The 16,176-nt window shown below is 27.9% G+C and overlaps 1 protein-coding gene and 1 long non-coding RNA gene across 5 annotated transcripts; both read right to left on the bottom strand.

Moving 5' to 3' along the window:
• Positions 1-592: 592 nt before the first annotated feature.
• LOC125599398 lies at positions 593-4,077 on the bottom strand. 4 transcript variants are annotated; one of them, XR_007333152.1, is made up of 3 exons: positions 2,879-4,074; positions 2,091-2,713; positions 593-2,000 (listed from the first exon to the last, which is right to left on the bottom strand). It is a non-coding gene; the product is annotated as an uncharacterized LOC125599398 (long non-coding RNA). The 4 variants fall into 4 exon arrangements; XR_007333150.1 differs by having other exon boundaries at positions 593-1,371; positions 1,446-2,713; positions 2,879-4,063; XR_007333149.1 differs by having other exon boundaries at positions 593-2,713; positions 2,879-4,077.
• An 838-nt stretch (positions 4,078-4,915) lies between these two features.
• LOC106363384 (putative Myb family transcription factor At1g14600) lies at positions 4,916-9,314 on the bottom strand. Its single transcript, XM_048772759.1, has 6 exons — positions 7,070-9,314; positions 6,531-6,607; positions 6,420-6,456; positions 6,042-6,177; positions 5,795-5,918; positions 4,916-5,525 (listed from the first exon to the last, which is right to left on the bottom strand). Exons 1-6 carry the CDS (start codon positions 7,242-7,244, stop codon positions 5,277-5,279), a joined length of 798 nt encoding a protein of 265 aa, XP_048628716.1. The 5' UTR covers positions 7,245-9,314; the 3' UTR covers positions 4,916-5,276.
• Between the last annotated feature and the right edge of the window lie 6,862 nt (positions 9,315-16,176).

Genomic DNA, 16,176 nt, shown 5'->3' with positions numbered 1-16,176 from the left:
TTAGTAATAAATAATAAATAAAAAACTACACATCATAATCAATTTATATAACATATAAATAAAATATAAAATATTTTATTCATATATTATTAGTATAATGCTTTCATAATATAAGTCCAATTAGTTATAAATATTGGATATTTTATGACACATCGTGATATAATAGACAATTATAATCACAAAATATAATTATTCAAAGTAATAAATAAAATTGTTATGTTTTAAAATGTTATATTAACAATTATGTAATTTATTTTAATTTACAAATATATATTATACCATTAGTACAAAAAAACTTTAGAGTGAAAGCAAATATTTATACGGTCACGGGTCAGGCTCTAGATATAAACAACAACAGCGCAAGATTATTTTTCTTAAACAGATTTATTTTAATAGATATTATAGTTTCAAATTTGTTTATATATTTTATGTATTTATAAATTTATTTTCTTTGTTTTTAAGGGATGCTAAGATTTTAAAACTGGAAAAAATTTATGACCCACCTATATATTATTTTAAGTAGGATAAAATTTATATCAGAATATTTTATTAAATTTTTATTTTTTATTTTTATTATAACTGCAAAGATTAATTTTCAATATAAATTTATATTTAAGTACTACAAATACATCATTTAATATAAACTAAAAAAACTAAAAACATAAAATAAATATCCGCCCGGTCGGACAGGTCAAGGTCTAGTTATCATTAAACTAAGAGACTTTGCTAAGATACACTTAATTATAGGGGTTTAATAGTAGTTTCTTAATAAAGGTTCTTAACCAAAACAAATATTAAAATTATTTTTAAACATAAAATTTTGAACAAAAATTAAATTTACTTATTAAATAAAATAAAGTCAAACGATAATAATTTCAAAGAGGCATCGAAGTTCAGTTGTTGTCTTCATCACGTCCAAATTTACGCCATATATGTTCAACCAAATCACCTTTCAGTTGTTGATGTGCTTGTCTATCACGAATTCTTGTTCAAACACCATTTGATTGGCAATATTTGTAGGGATATATGTCGAATAGGTGAGATCGACATGTGAACTTCTGCTGCCTTCTCCTTGTTGAAAATCCGAAACATCATATTGAGTGCATTCATCTCGTTCTCTTCTACAATCATATTATGGAGTATGATACATGCTCTCATAATCTTCCCAATCATGACTTTATCCTAAGAAAATGCTGGATTTTTAACAATGGTAAATCGAGCTTACAAGACTCTGAAAGCACGCTCCCCATCTTTTCGGACAGCTTCTTGTGGAATTGGAATAGATTTGATAAAAGTTGCCCATTTCGGATAAATACCATCGGTGAGATAGTAGGCCAAATTATACTCTCTTCCGTTGACCGAGAAATTCACCTGCCGAGCTTTACCATTTATTATGTCATCAAAAACATGTGAGCGATCAAGAACATTGATATCATTTAAGATACCTGGACGTCCGAAAAACGCATGCTATATCCAGAGATCATATGAAGCAACCGCCTCTAAAACGATTCTTCCACTCCAAATGCATACAATTGATGCTTCATATCATCCCGGGAAATCCACGAAGCTCTCCAATATGAAGTAGACGTTGAATATCAGCCGGTGTTGGTCTTCTTAGGTGCTCATCGCCGAACAAATTTATGATTTCTTCCACAAAATTTTCCACACATAACCGAGCAGTGGTTGCACCGAGCCTGAGGTATTCGCCGACAGCATCAAGCGCATAACCATATGCCAACACACATATAGCTGCTGTACACTTTTGAAGTGTAGAGAGACCAAGCCTTCTGATACCGTCCTTCTTTTGACGAAAGAACAGAACTTCATTGGAAAGGCGATCAACAATATGCATGAACAATGCCTTGTTCATTCTAAATCGTCGTCGGAATAGATTTTTGGGATATGTTGCAACATCACTGAAATAATCATTCCATAACCGGAGATGGCCATCTTCACGATTTATTTCGGTAAAAACCCTTTTTTCCTTGTCTTCCTTTCATCTTCTTGATCACCATCAACATTGCACAAATTTTCAAATGTTTGATCGAAAGTTTGATCAAAATATTGATCGAAAGTTTCATCAATATTACCTTCGAAAGTGTTGTGAGAAGATGACGCCATAAGAGGTTTGTTTCAGATTCTTGTTTCAGATTATATATTGTGGAGAGACGTATGAATTGCTTTCGATGAGGAGAATAATAGAGAAAGAGGATGGTTTGAAGTGTGAAATGTTGTGAGATGGAGAAAGTTTTGTTGTATTAGACGTATGAATTGTTATGGAGAAAGAGAATGGTGAGAAGTGTGAAATGTTGTGAGATAGAGAAAGTATTGTTGTATCAGATTTATAAAGTGTGAAAGAGTTCGGCAAACATTCTCGTGACACATACATACAAGAGCCCACACACACATTCATTGTCCCAATGCTCCACTCTAAACACACATACATTCCCGTGACACATACAAATACAAACAATAGACACATGAACACACAGACACAACACATTCTCGTGACACAAGAATACAACAGACACATACAAATACAAACAACACTGACCCAATGCTCCACTCTAACAGCACTGACCCAAGAACACACAGACCCAAACACACACACTCTCTCACTGTCGTGTGACACAAGGATACAAAACTGTTGTCGCTGCTTGTGATTGATGACCACCTCTCTCTCACGGGTGCTCCCAATGGTTCACTCTCTCACCTGCATTATTAAAAGATGGACAAACGTAAATAAGCAGAACTGTTTTCATGAAAAGTACAAGTTAAGCAGAACGTATATAAGCAGAAAATATCCAACGCAAAAAAATCCTTGTAGTAAAGCATGAAAATAGTTTTATAACAAGCACAATTTAAGCATAACAAGTACATTAAACAAAAAAATTAGGTAGACATAATCCATCTCCGGTTCCTAGCGTGCGTTGAAACAGAGGTTGTGATGAAGATAGTGAGACACTATTTTCATAGTTACCGAACGAAATGCTTTGTTGTCTGTGAAGTAGTTCAACAAATTTTGAACTCTGGGTAGATGGATAAGAATCCATATCCGAAGTAAGCTTAAGGAAGAGAGAAAAAAAGAACTGAACTAGGGAAGAGAAGCACACAGTTTGAACAAGGAAAAGATAAAGAAAAGAAGTAGGGTGAGAAAGTAGGAAGAGAAGAGACACGGTTTGAACAAGGAAGAGATAAAGAAAAGAAGTGAGGTGAGAAAGTAGGAGATCAAAGACGCGGTTTATGTAAGGAAGAGAAGGATCAACGCATTGATCACAACCAACCATAACCGAGTAGACATATATCTAAAAGCATTCATCACACAACCTCCTTCTACACAGAACACCATTCATTTCAGTCCAACTATAAATCAATTTATTACCTAAACCTAACATTACCTCACACAAACCACTTAAGCAGCTATTTAATAGCTAACCTAACACAAAACTACGATTGAATTCTATTCAGACATGAGTAAAAATCAACAAACAATCATACCATATTTCACAAACCACCAACCAATGTATTTATCATGATTAATCCGATTCAGCAGAGCAAAAAAAAATGTTTAATCCAATTCAAAATTACAGAAGATAATACATTTATTATGGAAGTTTAATGTGTTTTCTTAATATATTAAATACTAAAAAAGTATATATTTGTGGAACCGAGGGAGTATATTTTAATCATTTCCCTTTTGATAAATAAGAATTTATTAATCTGATGTTATAAAAAAAAAAGAATTTATTACTCATGCAATCTTTCTTATAATATCTTTTAAACGAATATAAAATTTTACCAACGTGAACCACAAAACCGAACACCCACAAAACTCAAAACTCCAAAACTCAAAAGCCCGAAACCAAATCGAAAAAAATCAAATGCCAAGGTCCAGTAAAATATCTATAACTGCGAGAAAAGGGGGCTTGGGCCTACGAACAAGAAGACATTTTTGTTATCTTTCTCATGAATGTTTTACACATAAGTGAGTAATTCTTAGGTTCACCCCCTAGGGTGAACCTCTAAGTTCACCAACTAATAGTGTTTGAGTATTTGATATTTGATATCTTTTAAAAAAGGAAACAACATTGAATTTCCAAATAAGATTATCTTTTTAAAATAAAACAATAAAAATACATAAAAATAGTTACAAAAAATAAATAAAATAAATATTTTTAAGTCTTCAACAAAATACTAAACCCTATACCCTAAATCTTAAACCCTAAACCCTAAACCTTAAACTTTGGATAAACTCTAAACGTTTGAAAATCTTAAACCCTAAATCATACATTAAAAACTAAATTTTAATAACACTAAACCCTAAATCCTAATTACTAAACCCTAAACCCTTGGGTAAACCCTGAACCCTTGGATAAATCATAAACTGTAAATCAAAAATATTTAAAATTAAACTATAGAGTTTATGATTTATCCAAGGGTTCAGTGTTTACCCAAGGGTTTAGGGTTTAGTGATTAGGATTTAGGGTTTAGTGTTATTAAAATTTAGTTTTTAATGTATGATTTAGGGTTTAAGATTTTCAAACGTTTAGCGTTTATCCAAAGTTTAAGGTTTAGCGTTTAGGGTTTAAGATTTAGGATATAGGGTATAGTATTTTGCTAAAGACTTAAAAATATTTATTTATTTATTTTTTGTAACTATTTTTATGTATTTTTATTGTTTTATTTTAAAAAGATAATTTTATTTGAAAATTCAATGTTGTTTCCTTTTTTAAAAGATATCAAATATCAAATAATCAAACACTATTGGTTGGTGAACCTAGAGATTCACCCTAGGGGGTGAACCCAAGAATTACTACTCCACATAAGTGTAATCAACATAATGGATTTTTTTTTTTTTTGAAAGTACTCGATTTTATTTCAAAGAAAGAACTTATTACATCGTTAAACTAACTACCTTTACGAACCTGTCTAAGTAGCTATACCAATCCTCCGAAAAAAATTCTCCAAGTACCCAAAAAAGTGAGTGAAGAACTACTACTAGTGAGCCTCTCATGTTCCGTGACAAAGGATCCAACTTGCATGTTTTGTTTAAGATGTAAGTTATGGCTATGTTTGTTTTATTTTCGGTTTGGATTCATTATTGTTTTATACATTTTGGGTTTCAGTTTGATGTATACGTAACTTCAAAATTTATTTTCAAAATTTTGTCGATTCTGACTTTAAATCTTTGGAAAACAAGAAATCCTAGTAGTTTAACAAAAGATTATGATGTTTCACTACAACTAATCTAATAAATAAAGATTTAATTCGTGGTCTCAGCTGCCAAGGAGAGAAATTGAAAGGTTAAGGTCGAGATCAATCTTTGGTGAAGAACCGAAGCAATCTTTGTTGACGAATGGTGCTGAACATGTGGAGACCGCGTCACTTGTTTCGCTCACTGATGATCCGTTGCTTCTCAAATGATGATGATTCAACGACAGGGACAACGACAGTTCTTCTTCTTCATGTTCATGTTTATGTTCGTGTTCGTGTTCATGCCAAGGGTTTGTCTCCTTCTCTGTATTCTATTGAGCAAAAAACGAAATTATTTACTAAACCGGAAATATCCAGGGGTTACCCAGTTTTAACCGAGCCAGTTAAGACTCTAAACCAAACTCTATGCCCACCCCCCTGGGATTTCAAAGAAACAGTTATCAAACAGATTAGATTTGGTTTAGCTTTGACCCCGGTTTGTTTTTTGTCAACGCTTTGACCCCGGTTAAGTGTTCAAATTTATACCAAGAACGTTTATTTTCTAATTACCTGTTGACAAAAATAAAAGATAAAAATATACCTGGTGGAAATGATGTGATGGAAACGTCGTCGTTCCGTTCGTCTTCATGTTCATGATGTGAAGAGAGTCATCAACATCATCTCCACCACGAGACTCTGAAGTATGCCCCTTTCTTCTTCCTCTTCTGTACCAAAGTAATATTTAAAAATACAAAAAAGACAATTCAAATAGAGACAAAAAGTATATGATATCATTTCTGATGCAAATTAAGGATTTGTCAGAAACTATTTAAAATAAATAAAATTACCTAAGAGAAGAATGTGAAGAAAGAGAAAAGGTGTGAAAACCCGTAGGACAATCATTCCTTGTGTGTAAAGACAAGTAGTCCTGAAGATAATCCTCTTCGGTGTCTTGTCTTCTTATTGAAAATAAAGAGTTTTCCTCTGTTTCAAAATAATAATAATAATAAAGAATTAGGCTATGACCAAAATGAATATTCTATTGACCTATTAAAATAGCTATGTATTTTTATGACAATTGTCTTATGAATCATGGAGTACAATTCAGATAATTCAACAGTTTTGATGTTAACAATTCAGATAATTCAACGGTCCCATTGTTTCGAAAATCATATCAGAATATTTATGGAAAATTACAAAAAAATGAAGAAAAAAGTATACATTACCTGGTTTACCCAAAGTGAGTTTAGAACCTCTATGCATCTGTTCAGGATATTATAAATAATAATATAAGGATAAGAAAGAGAGAGAAAACTAATATTTGGTATATTTGTTACCTGAAGATGGCTCTTGACATGTGAAATGGTGAGTCCCTTTACATCCATCATCTTAAGAACAAGCTTTGGAGTAGCTCCTGTTTCATCAAACCCAACAAAAATACAAAAGAGAACAAAAAAATATTAAAAAGGTGACTATGATGATTCTTTGTCATGAATTTTCTATTAACAAAAAATGAGAAATTACAATACTTTATAAGAGAAAACGTTTTTTTTAGCAACTAAGAGAAAACGTTTAAGATATATGAATGAAACAAACAAGCAAAGGTGTGATGCTTGGTTCAAAAACTTGTCCAATTTGGTTGTTTAGGTCGATGATGAAGATTAACGTTGAGAAGTTTCAAACTATTTCAAAAAGATAAAAAAAACTTTAATTTTTAAGATATATATGAATGCAACAAAGTAGCAAAAGTGCATGAGAAATTTTAATCTTTGAAGAAATACCGAAAAGAAACTTTAAGACATATATATATGGACGTACGTGTGTGTGTGTGTATGTGTGTGTGTGAATAAAATAAAGTATCAAAATATGGACGTACGATGTTGGCCACCAAGCATATCGACGGCGTTAACAAAACAACGGTGGAGATCCGGCGTCCACTTGAGTCTAGGCACCGGAGACCGTACGTATGACCTAACTCCACTGCCTCCTTGACCATTAAAACCAACGCCGTCATAGTTTTCGTTACCATTTTTCCCACCACGCTTACCCATTTCTAAAAAAAAATTAGTCCCAAGAACCCTAAAACCCCTCAAGAACAAGATCTAAAATTTCCTTAAACCCAAGAAAAAAAGAATTTTGAGGGAAGAAAGAGAGAGAGGATTTGTACATGGGTATGGTTTGGATTAAAAGAGTTTTTTTTTCTGATATGGTTTTGGCTCTTTCTAAAAGATGACTGTCTCTTTTTCCATCTATTCTCTTTGTCCAATTTGGATGCACACTATCATACATATGTATCTATCTCTCTCTAATTTATATGTATATCTGCATGAAGCCAAAAATAATAAAAATTAAAACTGCATGACTGTCTCTTTTTCCATCTATTCTCTTTGTCCAATTTAAATGATGTTACATCTTTAAAACTACACTAAAAAAATAAACTCATAAATCGACAATTATATAATTCTTTTCCTTATAATAGTTCACGCCATAGTAATGATTTGACGATTCGTATATAAACCTCGTAAATTCAGTTTTTGGTCACTTATATATTCAGACAATTAAGAATAGCAAATAAGAAGAATAAATATACATCTTTTATGTATGTATTAGAAATTTAGAGGCGCAAATAATCAGCTGGAATGTTGTCCCTTTATAATTTTGTTTATTAAAAGAATGAGAGCACATGTGTTTTTGACCTAGCGACAAGTATCTACCCATCTATAATCTACAAAAACGGTAATCATACGAATATTTATTTGACTTTGGTTACATTAGTCTTGACTCCTGACCATTTTTATTATCTTATATATATTTAAATACTTTAAAGAATGATCATTGCATATCAAATCATCAACGTACAAGAATTCCACAATAGGCTATATATTGCATGAAAAGAATTATCTATTCTTAGGTCCTAACTCCTAATAGTAATCTCTTTCCAGAAATAATCAAATAAACTCAGGAGTACTTATTTACCTTGTAGGAATTTACCCAAATGAGTAAGTTTAAGTTTCCTCTGCACCCAAAACTTTACTCGCTCTTTTCACTATAGGTTAATTTAGACCATATTATAATTAAAGTTAAATCAAAATTAAAATAGCCCAACTGCTAAGGTTTGACCATAGCATAATAATTCTTCCTATTTTCTATCTTTCTTAGGGTTTCGTGTTTAACTTTCTGATTTAAGTAAATCAGAAATTTAGGATATGGTCCTTTTGGACCACCGTTTTGACTTCATTCCCCTACTTTCCTTACATTTTCTCCTGGTTCCCATTCATTTTTCTTCTTTATTATATTCATTTTCTTTAATTTTTATCTACAACTTAAAATTATCAACTATGCTTTATATTAGTTATTAAATCTACAACCAAAAATAAAAAATCGTTCTATGAATCCTGTTTATTACATTTTTATTTTGTTAATTTTTTTTAAAAAATAGATGTATAAGTATATTTCATTTTTATTTAATTCTTACCACTATTACAAATACAACAAAATAGTTAAAAAAATAAATTCTAGCAAATTTTACAATTACACTTCTACCGATCATTCACATCGTACTGAATACTCTCACAGTCCTTTGCACATTGTTCTCTTCTTAGTCTTCAATCTTCATCGTTGCTTTGCACATCGAAATCAATGAAAAATTAAAAGTCAAAGGTATACATGCATTATAGCCCACAGTAATTACTGATTTCTCCAATTTCTTAAACGACGGGCTCAATACATTGATTAAATTTTTCTTAACTAGGAAATTCTTGATAGAATATTGTCCATGGAATACGTTTTCTTCATATAATGAGCATTCCAGAGTATGTTCATTTGTCCGAATTCAACTTTTGATAATACTAGTTTGAAATTTTGATAAGCCTAAAATGTAATCATCCCTCAAAACGTCCAAACCAATGCCGTCCGACTTAAGAAACTGTTGTATATATATTAAATCATATATATATATATATATATATTACTTAAGATAATTTTCAGTGTTCGATGTGAAACATTATCTCTAATACATTTTTTGAAATGATGGTTCTTTGACCATTAATCTCATAATGTTTAAACAAAAACCGGTGAACCAATTTTGGTTAATCAATTAGGAATCATATTAGATTGTGCGAATCAAACTCTACTACCATATAAAGCATGTCTATCGCTTTAGATATTCACCTAGGTAATTTGTTAGATAAATTAAATATTTGTAGTTCAATATAACAACTAAATTATAAATCATAGGGAAAAAATGAACAAATTATAAAGTGCCACATAGGTATAAGAATATCTCTATTCTTTTTTTTTTTCTCAACCAAGAATATCTCCAATCTCATTTTCCAGTTTCTCAAACTAGAAAACATGTACTTTCTCTTAACATTATTTTACCTTTCTATTTTCAATTTTTTCGATTTTCATTTTTAATGTTAAGATATTTAATGAGATATCACCAATGTGGTTGTTTTTCACTTCTGAATGGATTATCTGACTTTCATATACTACTTAATTTTTTTATAATTTTTGATATAATTGTTATAACATATTCAAAAGCGAAGCTGCTTCATTTTAGCCATGGGTACAAATACACCCACTACTTTTTCATAAAATAATTTTGTAAAGAATATTTTTAACGTTTTACAGAAATTAATGCCAAATTCATCCGTACACCAAATCTTTTTTTTTTCAGTTTGCCCTCTAATTTCATGATTTATGATTTTTTCCTAATTATGTTTTTATATTATCACTAAAATATACCCCAGTAATAATAATATCGCCTAGCTTTGCCCTTGTGTATATCATACAATTATACTAAGAGTTTTTTGGCGCAATGCGCAGAAATAAAAAAAAAGAAATATAATTTTATTTATTTTTAAAGAAAATTTTAGTTTATACTGGGACATTATCATTTTTATTTTAACTTTATCGCTTGAAAAAAATAAAACCATAAATATAATTTTTGTAGTTTTATTCCTTTTGATTTGGTTAAAAAAATTATTTTGATTTTATTTAAATTTTAGTAGAGTTAAGGTTACATTTTATCAAAATAATTTTCAATTTATGTTATATTTAACTGTTTTTTATTTTAAATGTGTCTCTTATCATATAATTTTAAATATGTCTATATATCGATATATAAAAAAATCTAATAATATAATATTCATGTACCATGCACATAAATAATAATTTTAAATATTATTTTTTTTAAATTAGTTTAAATTTGAATATTATTATTAATATATTTTAACTTCACCGGTTTAAAAAATTAAAACCATAAATCTATTATTTTGTACTAAAGTGATATATAATTTACTTAATGATGATATATAGTTTAATTTCAAGGGTTTTTTGATAGAGTGTGTTTTTGAAAAATGGTATCCAACTTATTGTATTTAAAACAATTTTTATAATTTTTATTTGATTAGTCTTGCTTTAGTCTTGTATTTGTTGATGAACACTTACAACTAATTTTGATAATACATATATGCATATATATACATATATATATGATATATAAGTTGATGTAAAATATATTTGTGATTATATTTAGTTTATTTTTATTAATATGATATATATATATATATATATATATTAATTTAATGGTGATATATTAGATTAATTATTAATAAATTTAAGGAGTGTTTTCAAAAAATATATATATATATATATGCAATAAAATACTATTAATGGTGATATATGGGTTAATAGTCATTACCATATTAAAAAAAAATCTTGCCAAAAATATAAATTTTTATACGAAAATTTGTACATGTCATAATTAGGTATATGCCATGACACCATTTTCAAAAGTCATGTCATCATTTTTGTTGAGATTGAATGTGGTGATGACACATGTACAAATCAGTTCTCAAATAATATCTAGAGGATTACTTTAGACAGATTTACACAAATAGTCTTTACTTTCCAAAATTATTTATTAGTTATTTTACAATTTTTCCGATCGTCTTGAAGGGACAAAAAAAATTTTTGTTCTTTCTTAATTTCTGATCTATAGTGAACTCTTAGTAAACCCAAATAAATTTCTAACCATCTGTCACAAAAAAAACTAAAGGCTCTTATTGGACTCCAAAAAAAATTTCGTTTTTTCCAAAATCAGATGATTATTCATTTGTTTTTCATTCCGTGAATAGTAGCATTGAGGAATATCCAGAAAGATCTTTAGAATACTAATACAGTAAAATCATATATGCTGTGGGTGTGTTTTCATGCTTGGATTCTTTATGCGTGATAGATTTGGGTAGAGTTTTCAGAAGCTAGCTGCAGTTCAAGATCAGAGAATATTTTTTCGGTAACTACTGGTGCCCGACTCTTAACTTGACCAGCCATAGTTTCTTTGGTCTGAACTTGTCTAATTGCTTACAGTGGCGGATCCAGACCAATTATTTGATGGGGGCACGTAACTAACAAATATATTAAATTAATTTAAATAAAATAAATAAATATATTTAAATATTAAATCTGCAAGAAAAAAATAAACTTCAATTTTATTCAACTCAGAACTTTTTTTTATAAAATAGTTTTATAACTATTTTCTTTACAAATGTAACTAATCATATAGCATACTATTACAATTAAAATTAATTTGAATATATATAAAAAGTAGTCTTCAAATTTACACATTCAGAACAACATATCAATATCTTACAGAACTTGTTTATAATCAATTAATCATATCATAAAGAACTAAACTCTAAAACATTAAATAAGACGTTAAAAAAAGATTAAATAAAAATGAATGGAGTAATTAGTTTTTCTAGTAGCAATTGCTAATGTCTATTATTAAAAATAAGGACCTAAAATGTGCTATAAAGTTGAAATTTAAAAATGAGGTATATATTATAATGGAAAGAACTATTAAACACACAAATAAGTTGACAAAAAAAACAGACAAATAAAGAAGACAAAGATATGCTAACACAAAAATAATAATATTTACAATAAATAAAATGTAGGGAAAATCTCACTAAATAATTACCGTGAAGAAAGATATTGTAATAATGTAGTCATGTCATACAAGACATTAATTATACACCAAAAGATAAAAGTAAAACCAGGGAAAAAAGAAGCAAAAAGTTGGTTTCGAACCATGTACGAAGTCAACAGAAATGGAGAATCTTTACCAACTGTTCCACGAAATCATTAATAAATGTTTACTAAATAAAATTGTAAAAGTAGTTGGGGGCACGTGCCCCCGTAGCTGATACTGTAGATCCGCCCCTGATTGCTTAACTGGTTGATACGCTTTGTTCAGCTATTGCTACGGGCTGAGTCATTTCTCGTATTTGTTCTGTTGTTTACTTTGTTTTATGTATTCCAATACAAGTGATATTTGTAATTTTTGTCAGAATTTTGAAAATTGGTAGAATATTTAATATTTTATTGAAAAATAATAACGTCAGATACTGTTTGCGTATACGATTTCGCGTAGTGTACTGTTTACGTATATGATTACGTATATTTCTGAGACAACTAACAAAGGCGTCGTATTTCTGTGTGACTTTTACCCAAGGAGAAAAAAACATAAATAAGACAATCAAATATACGATTGACAAAAAAAAAAGACAATCAAATATATAAAATCTACACACAAAGTGAGGTATTGACCTTTAGTGTAGTCTACTATGATCTGCCTCACATTTTCTAATATAATTATAAACACGTGTAATCCTGCGTATATAAACTCGCTCTAAATTTAAACAATGCATGGTTGAAAAAGGTTAATGTTTGATTAGCCGGTGATTAAATGATAATCAGTCACCAGCACTTCAAAGACACACGAGTAGCGTAAATTATTTTTATACTGACCAAAAGAATATTACAGAAAAATTATCTAGGCTATGTTCATTGGTCAAAATAATCAAATAAAGACATTCCAAATGGTCTAATAACTTTAATGTGAAATAGATCATTTTTAATCATTGATCATTGACTAATTAACAAAAACGAATTTTCAGCCAAAACACACCACCGTTTTGGTAAAAACTGATTGATTTATAGCCTAGTATTTCTATAAAACTTTTTAAATATGAAATTTCTGAATCACATTTCCCATAGTAAGATTTTAATCGAGTATCATACCATACGGCTCACCAATTACTCTGACCGTAAAAGAATTTCAAGATATTTTGACAGAATGTATTAATATTGTCCTCTTTAATCAGCAACTAGATCTTGACCCGCATTTGTAAAGCACATAATATTTTAAAAAAAATTCTTAGGATAGTTTTTTAAGTTTTTATCACAAAAATAGCATTCAATGAGAAAAATGACCAAAATAAATTTTATTAAAAGTAAAAGTACATTTTTACATATGGTTAACTAATCTAGACTTAGGGTTTATAGCTAAGGGGTAAGGTTTTGGAGATAGGGTTTCAAATTTTAAAAAATAAAAAATAAATATTAAAAAATTTAAAATAAAAATAAGCTATTTTGGTCATTTTCAGGCTTTTTTGTGACAAAAAAACTTAAAAATGAATATTTGAGAGAATTACCCAATATTTTATAATTAATTTTTTACTAATAATTTAATAAATATTTTGTTAATTTATAAGAATTTTGTGTATTTAAATCAGTGCTTTTAACTTCGAGCCGAACCCGCAGTCAAACCGGTTAATCTGGTGATCCGATAGTTCGATATAGGATTTTAAAAATATCCATATTTAGAAAAATCACTAAAACCCGAGACTAACCGATTGAACCGATGGATGAAAAATATGTAATCCAATTTGATTTAAATTTTATATTTTCATAATTTATCACATTTTAAGTAACACAATAATTCAATAATAGCCTTTATAATTATTTTTGTTATTATATTTATTGTACAATGTATAATGTTATATATATATATTTATGTAATGGATATTATTGAATTATTGTGTTCCTTAAATAAATTATAAAACCATTATTTAGGAAATAAAAATAAAATAATCTATTAATTTAATTGATGTATTATTGATTGAAATGTTTTTGTAGTATTTAAGTTGAAAAATAAATTCTATTTATTTTTCATTGTTTTATAATTATTTGAATTTTTAATTATTTAATTTATCTAAATGATTTTTAAAGAAATTGTTAGAAGCTATTATAAAGATGAGATTTAATATTTTATATTATTTGGACACAAGATTAATTATAGTGTTGTTTGAAAACATGGATAGTAGTATACAAAAATACATTCTTTGGAAACATGAATACTAGTATAAAAAAAGGAGTACATTGTTTAGAAACATGAATAGTAGTATAAAAAAAGAAATATTAGTGATCTAATGTATCTTTAACTATAAAGTAGAAATGTGCATTTATTTAAAAACTTACAAAATAAATGTTAGGTCAAACATAATATTTATGTTTTAATAAGATAGATTATTTAATTCAAATCTATGGGCGGGTTAGAAGTTGTTAGTAGTAGTAGTAACTACTGCAGTGACAAAAATATAAGAACAAAGGGAGATACTACACATTAAGGTTCCGAATGGAAAAAGTAGATCAAGCGTTGTGGATCTGGCGGATCAAGTGGATCGAGCAGAACAAGAGTGGTTCAAGCGGATCGAGCGGTTCTAGAGTGGATCAAGCAGATCTAGCGGTATAAAACATATGTTTGAATGGTGATATGGATAACATCGGTCTAAAGTACTGTACAAATTTAAAATAATTTAGATAAATTTTATATTACTATTTCTATTTTCATAATTAAAAGTATTTACTTTATAAAAAAATAATTTATAAATAAAACAAATATAAATTTATATTCAAAATATAATATTAAATTAAGGAAATTTCAACATTTCAAATAATGATACATTGTAGTAGCTATTAACAAATTTTCAATATGTAATACAATATAAATCAATATATAGTTAGTATTATATGTAAAATAATTTTAAATGACAGATTTTTAAAAATAAAATATGATATTAAATTAAAGATACACATGATAAATATGGTGTAAATACAAAAATAAATAATATTTTAATGAAATAAGATTTACAAGATAAAAACTATAATATTATGTTTACATATGTTACAAAAAGCATTATCATTAAAATATGAAAAGAAATAAATAAAAAGTTAAAAACTATTTTATAAGTAAAAGTGGAGGAAATACTCCTAATACATTATTTACACATTGATTTTGACACATGTCATTAACCAAAACTTCAAATTTAACTTCAAAATTATTTGTAATTTACACTAAGGTCTTTATATTTGTCATAATTAATATAAATCCATAATTTTTTTATAAATCACTAGTACATATATAAAAATATTACAGTAATATTAATTAATAAAATATTACACTAAAATATAAAATTATAAATAGTAAAACATAATTAGTTATTAAAGTACAAGCAAAATATCACATTATTTCATATAAAAAAATCTGTAGTGATCCTCTTTCGATTAAACAAAATTTGCTTGAACAATATTTTAGAGGTTCCAAAGTAAATTTACTAGACTATTAGTGTTGTTGTAATATTTAATTTTGTGCAATAATTATGTCTTCATGTATTTTTTCAAAAAACTTTTTTTTTATTAAGTTTCTTTTGTAATATTTTTGTTGTCTAATTCTAGTTTTACAATATTATAAATCTCTTTTTAAAAAAATTATTTAATTTTATGTGTAAAATTTAAATTTATAAAAATAAGTTTGAAATATTTATGATATACAAAAATTTTAAAGATTAAAACGATAAATAAAAAATACTTAAGAATCATAAATGTGATGTGTAATTAATTATGATGACCAAAATGCAAATAAAAAATGAAGTTTTGAAGTTTTTTTTTGAAGAGCAAAAAACTATATATTTGAAGTTATAAAGTTTCTTTTGGAGTTGTTCTTAGAGTCTATATTTATGACAAAAGTCTTTTTTTAGTGAGGGTATTTCTTTAACAATAATGATATATCGAATTAAACAACCAAGATGAATATTCATGATGGTAAAGTCTTTACAAAATACTAGTCATGTAAGA

This window comes from Brassica napus, unplaced genomic scaffold, assembly GCF_020379485.1.
Source record: "Brassica napus cultivar Da-Ae unplaced genomic scaffold, Da-Ae ScsIHWf_184;HRSCAF=328, whole genome shotgun sequence".
NCBI classification, from domain to species: domain Eukaryota; kingdom Viridiplantae; phylum Streptophyta; class Magnoliopsida; order Brassicales; family Brassicaceae; genus Brassica; species Brassica napus.
Note: the sequence above shows the minus strand (reverse complement) of the source record. Positions and strands in the feature narration are given on the sequence as shown.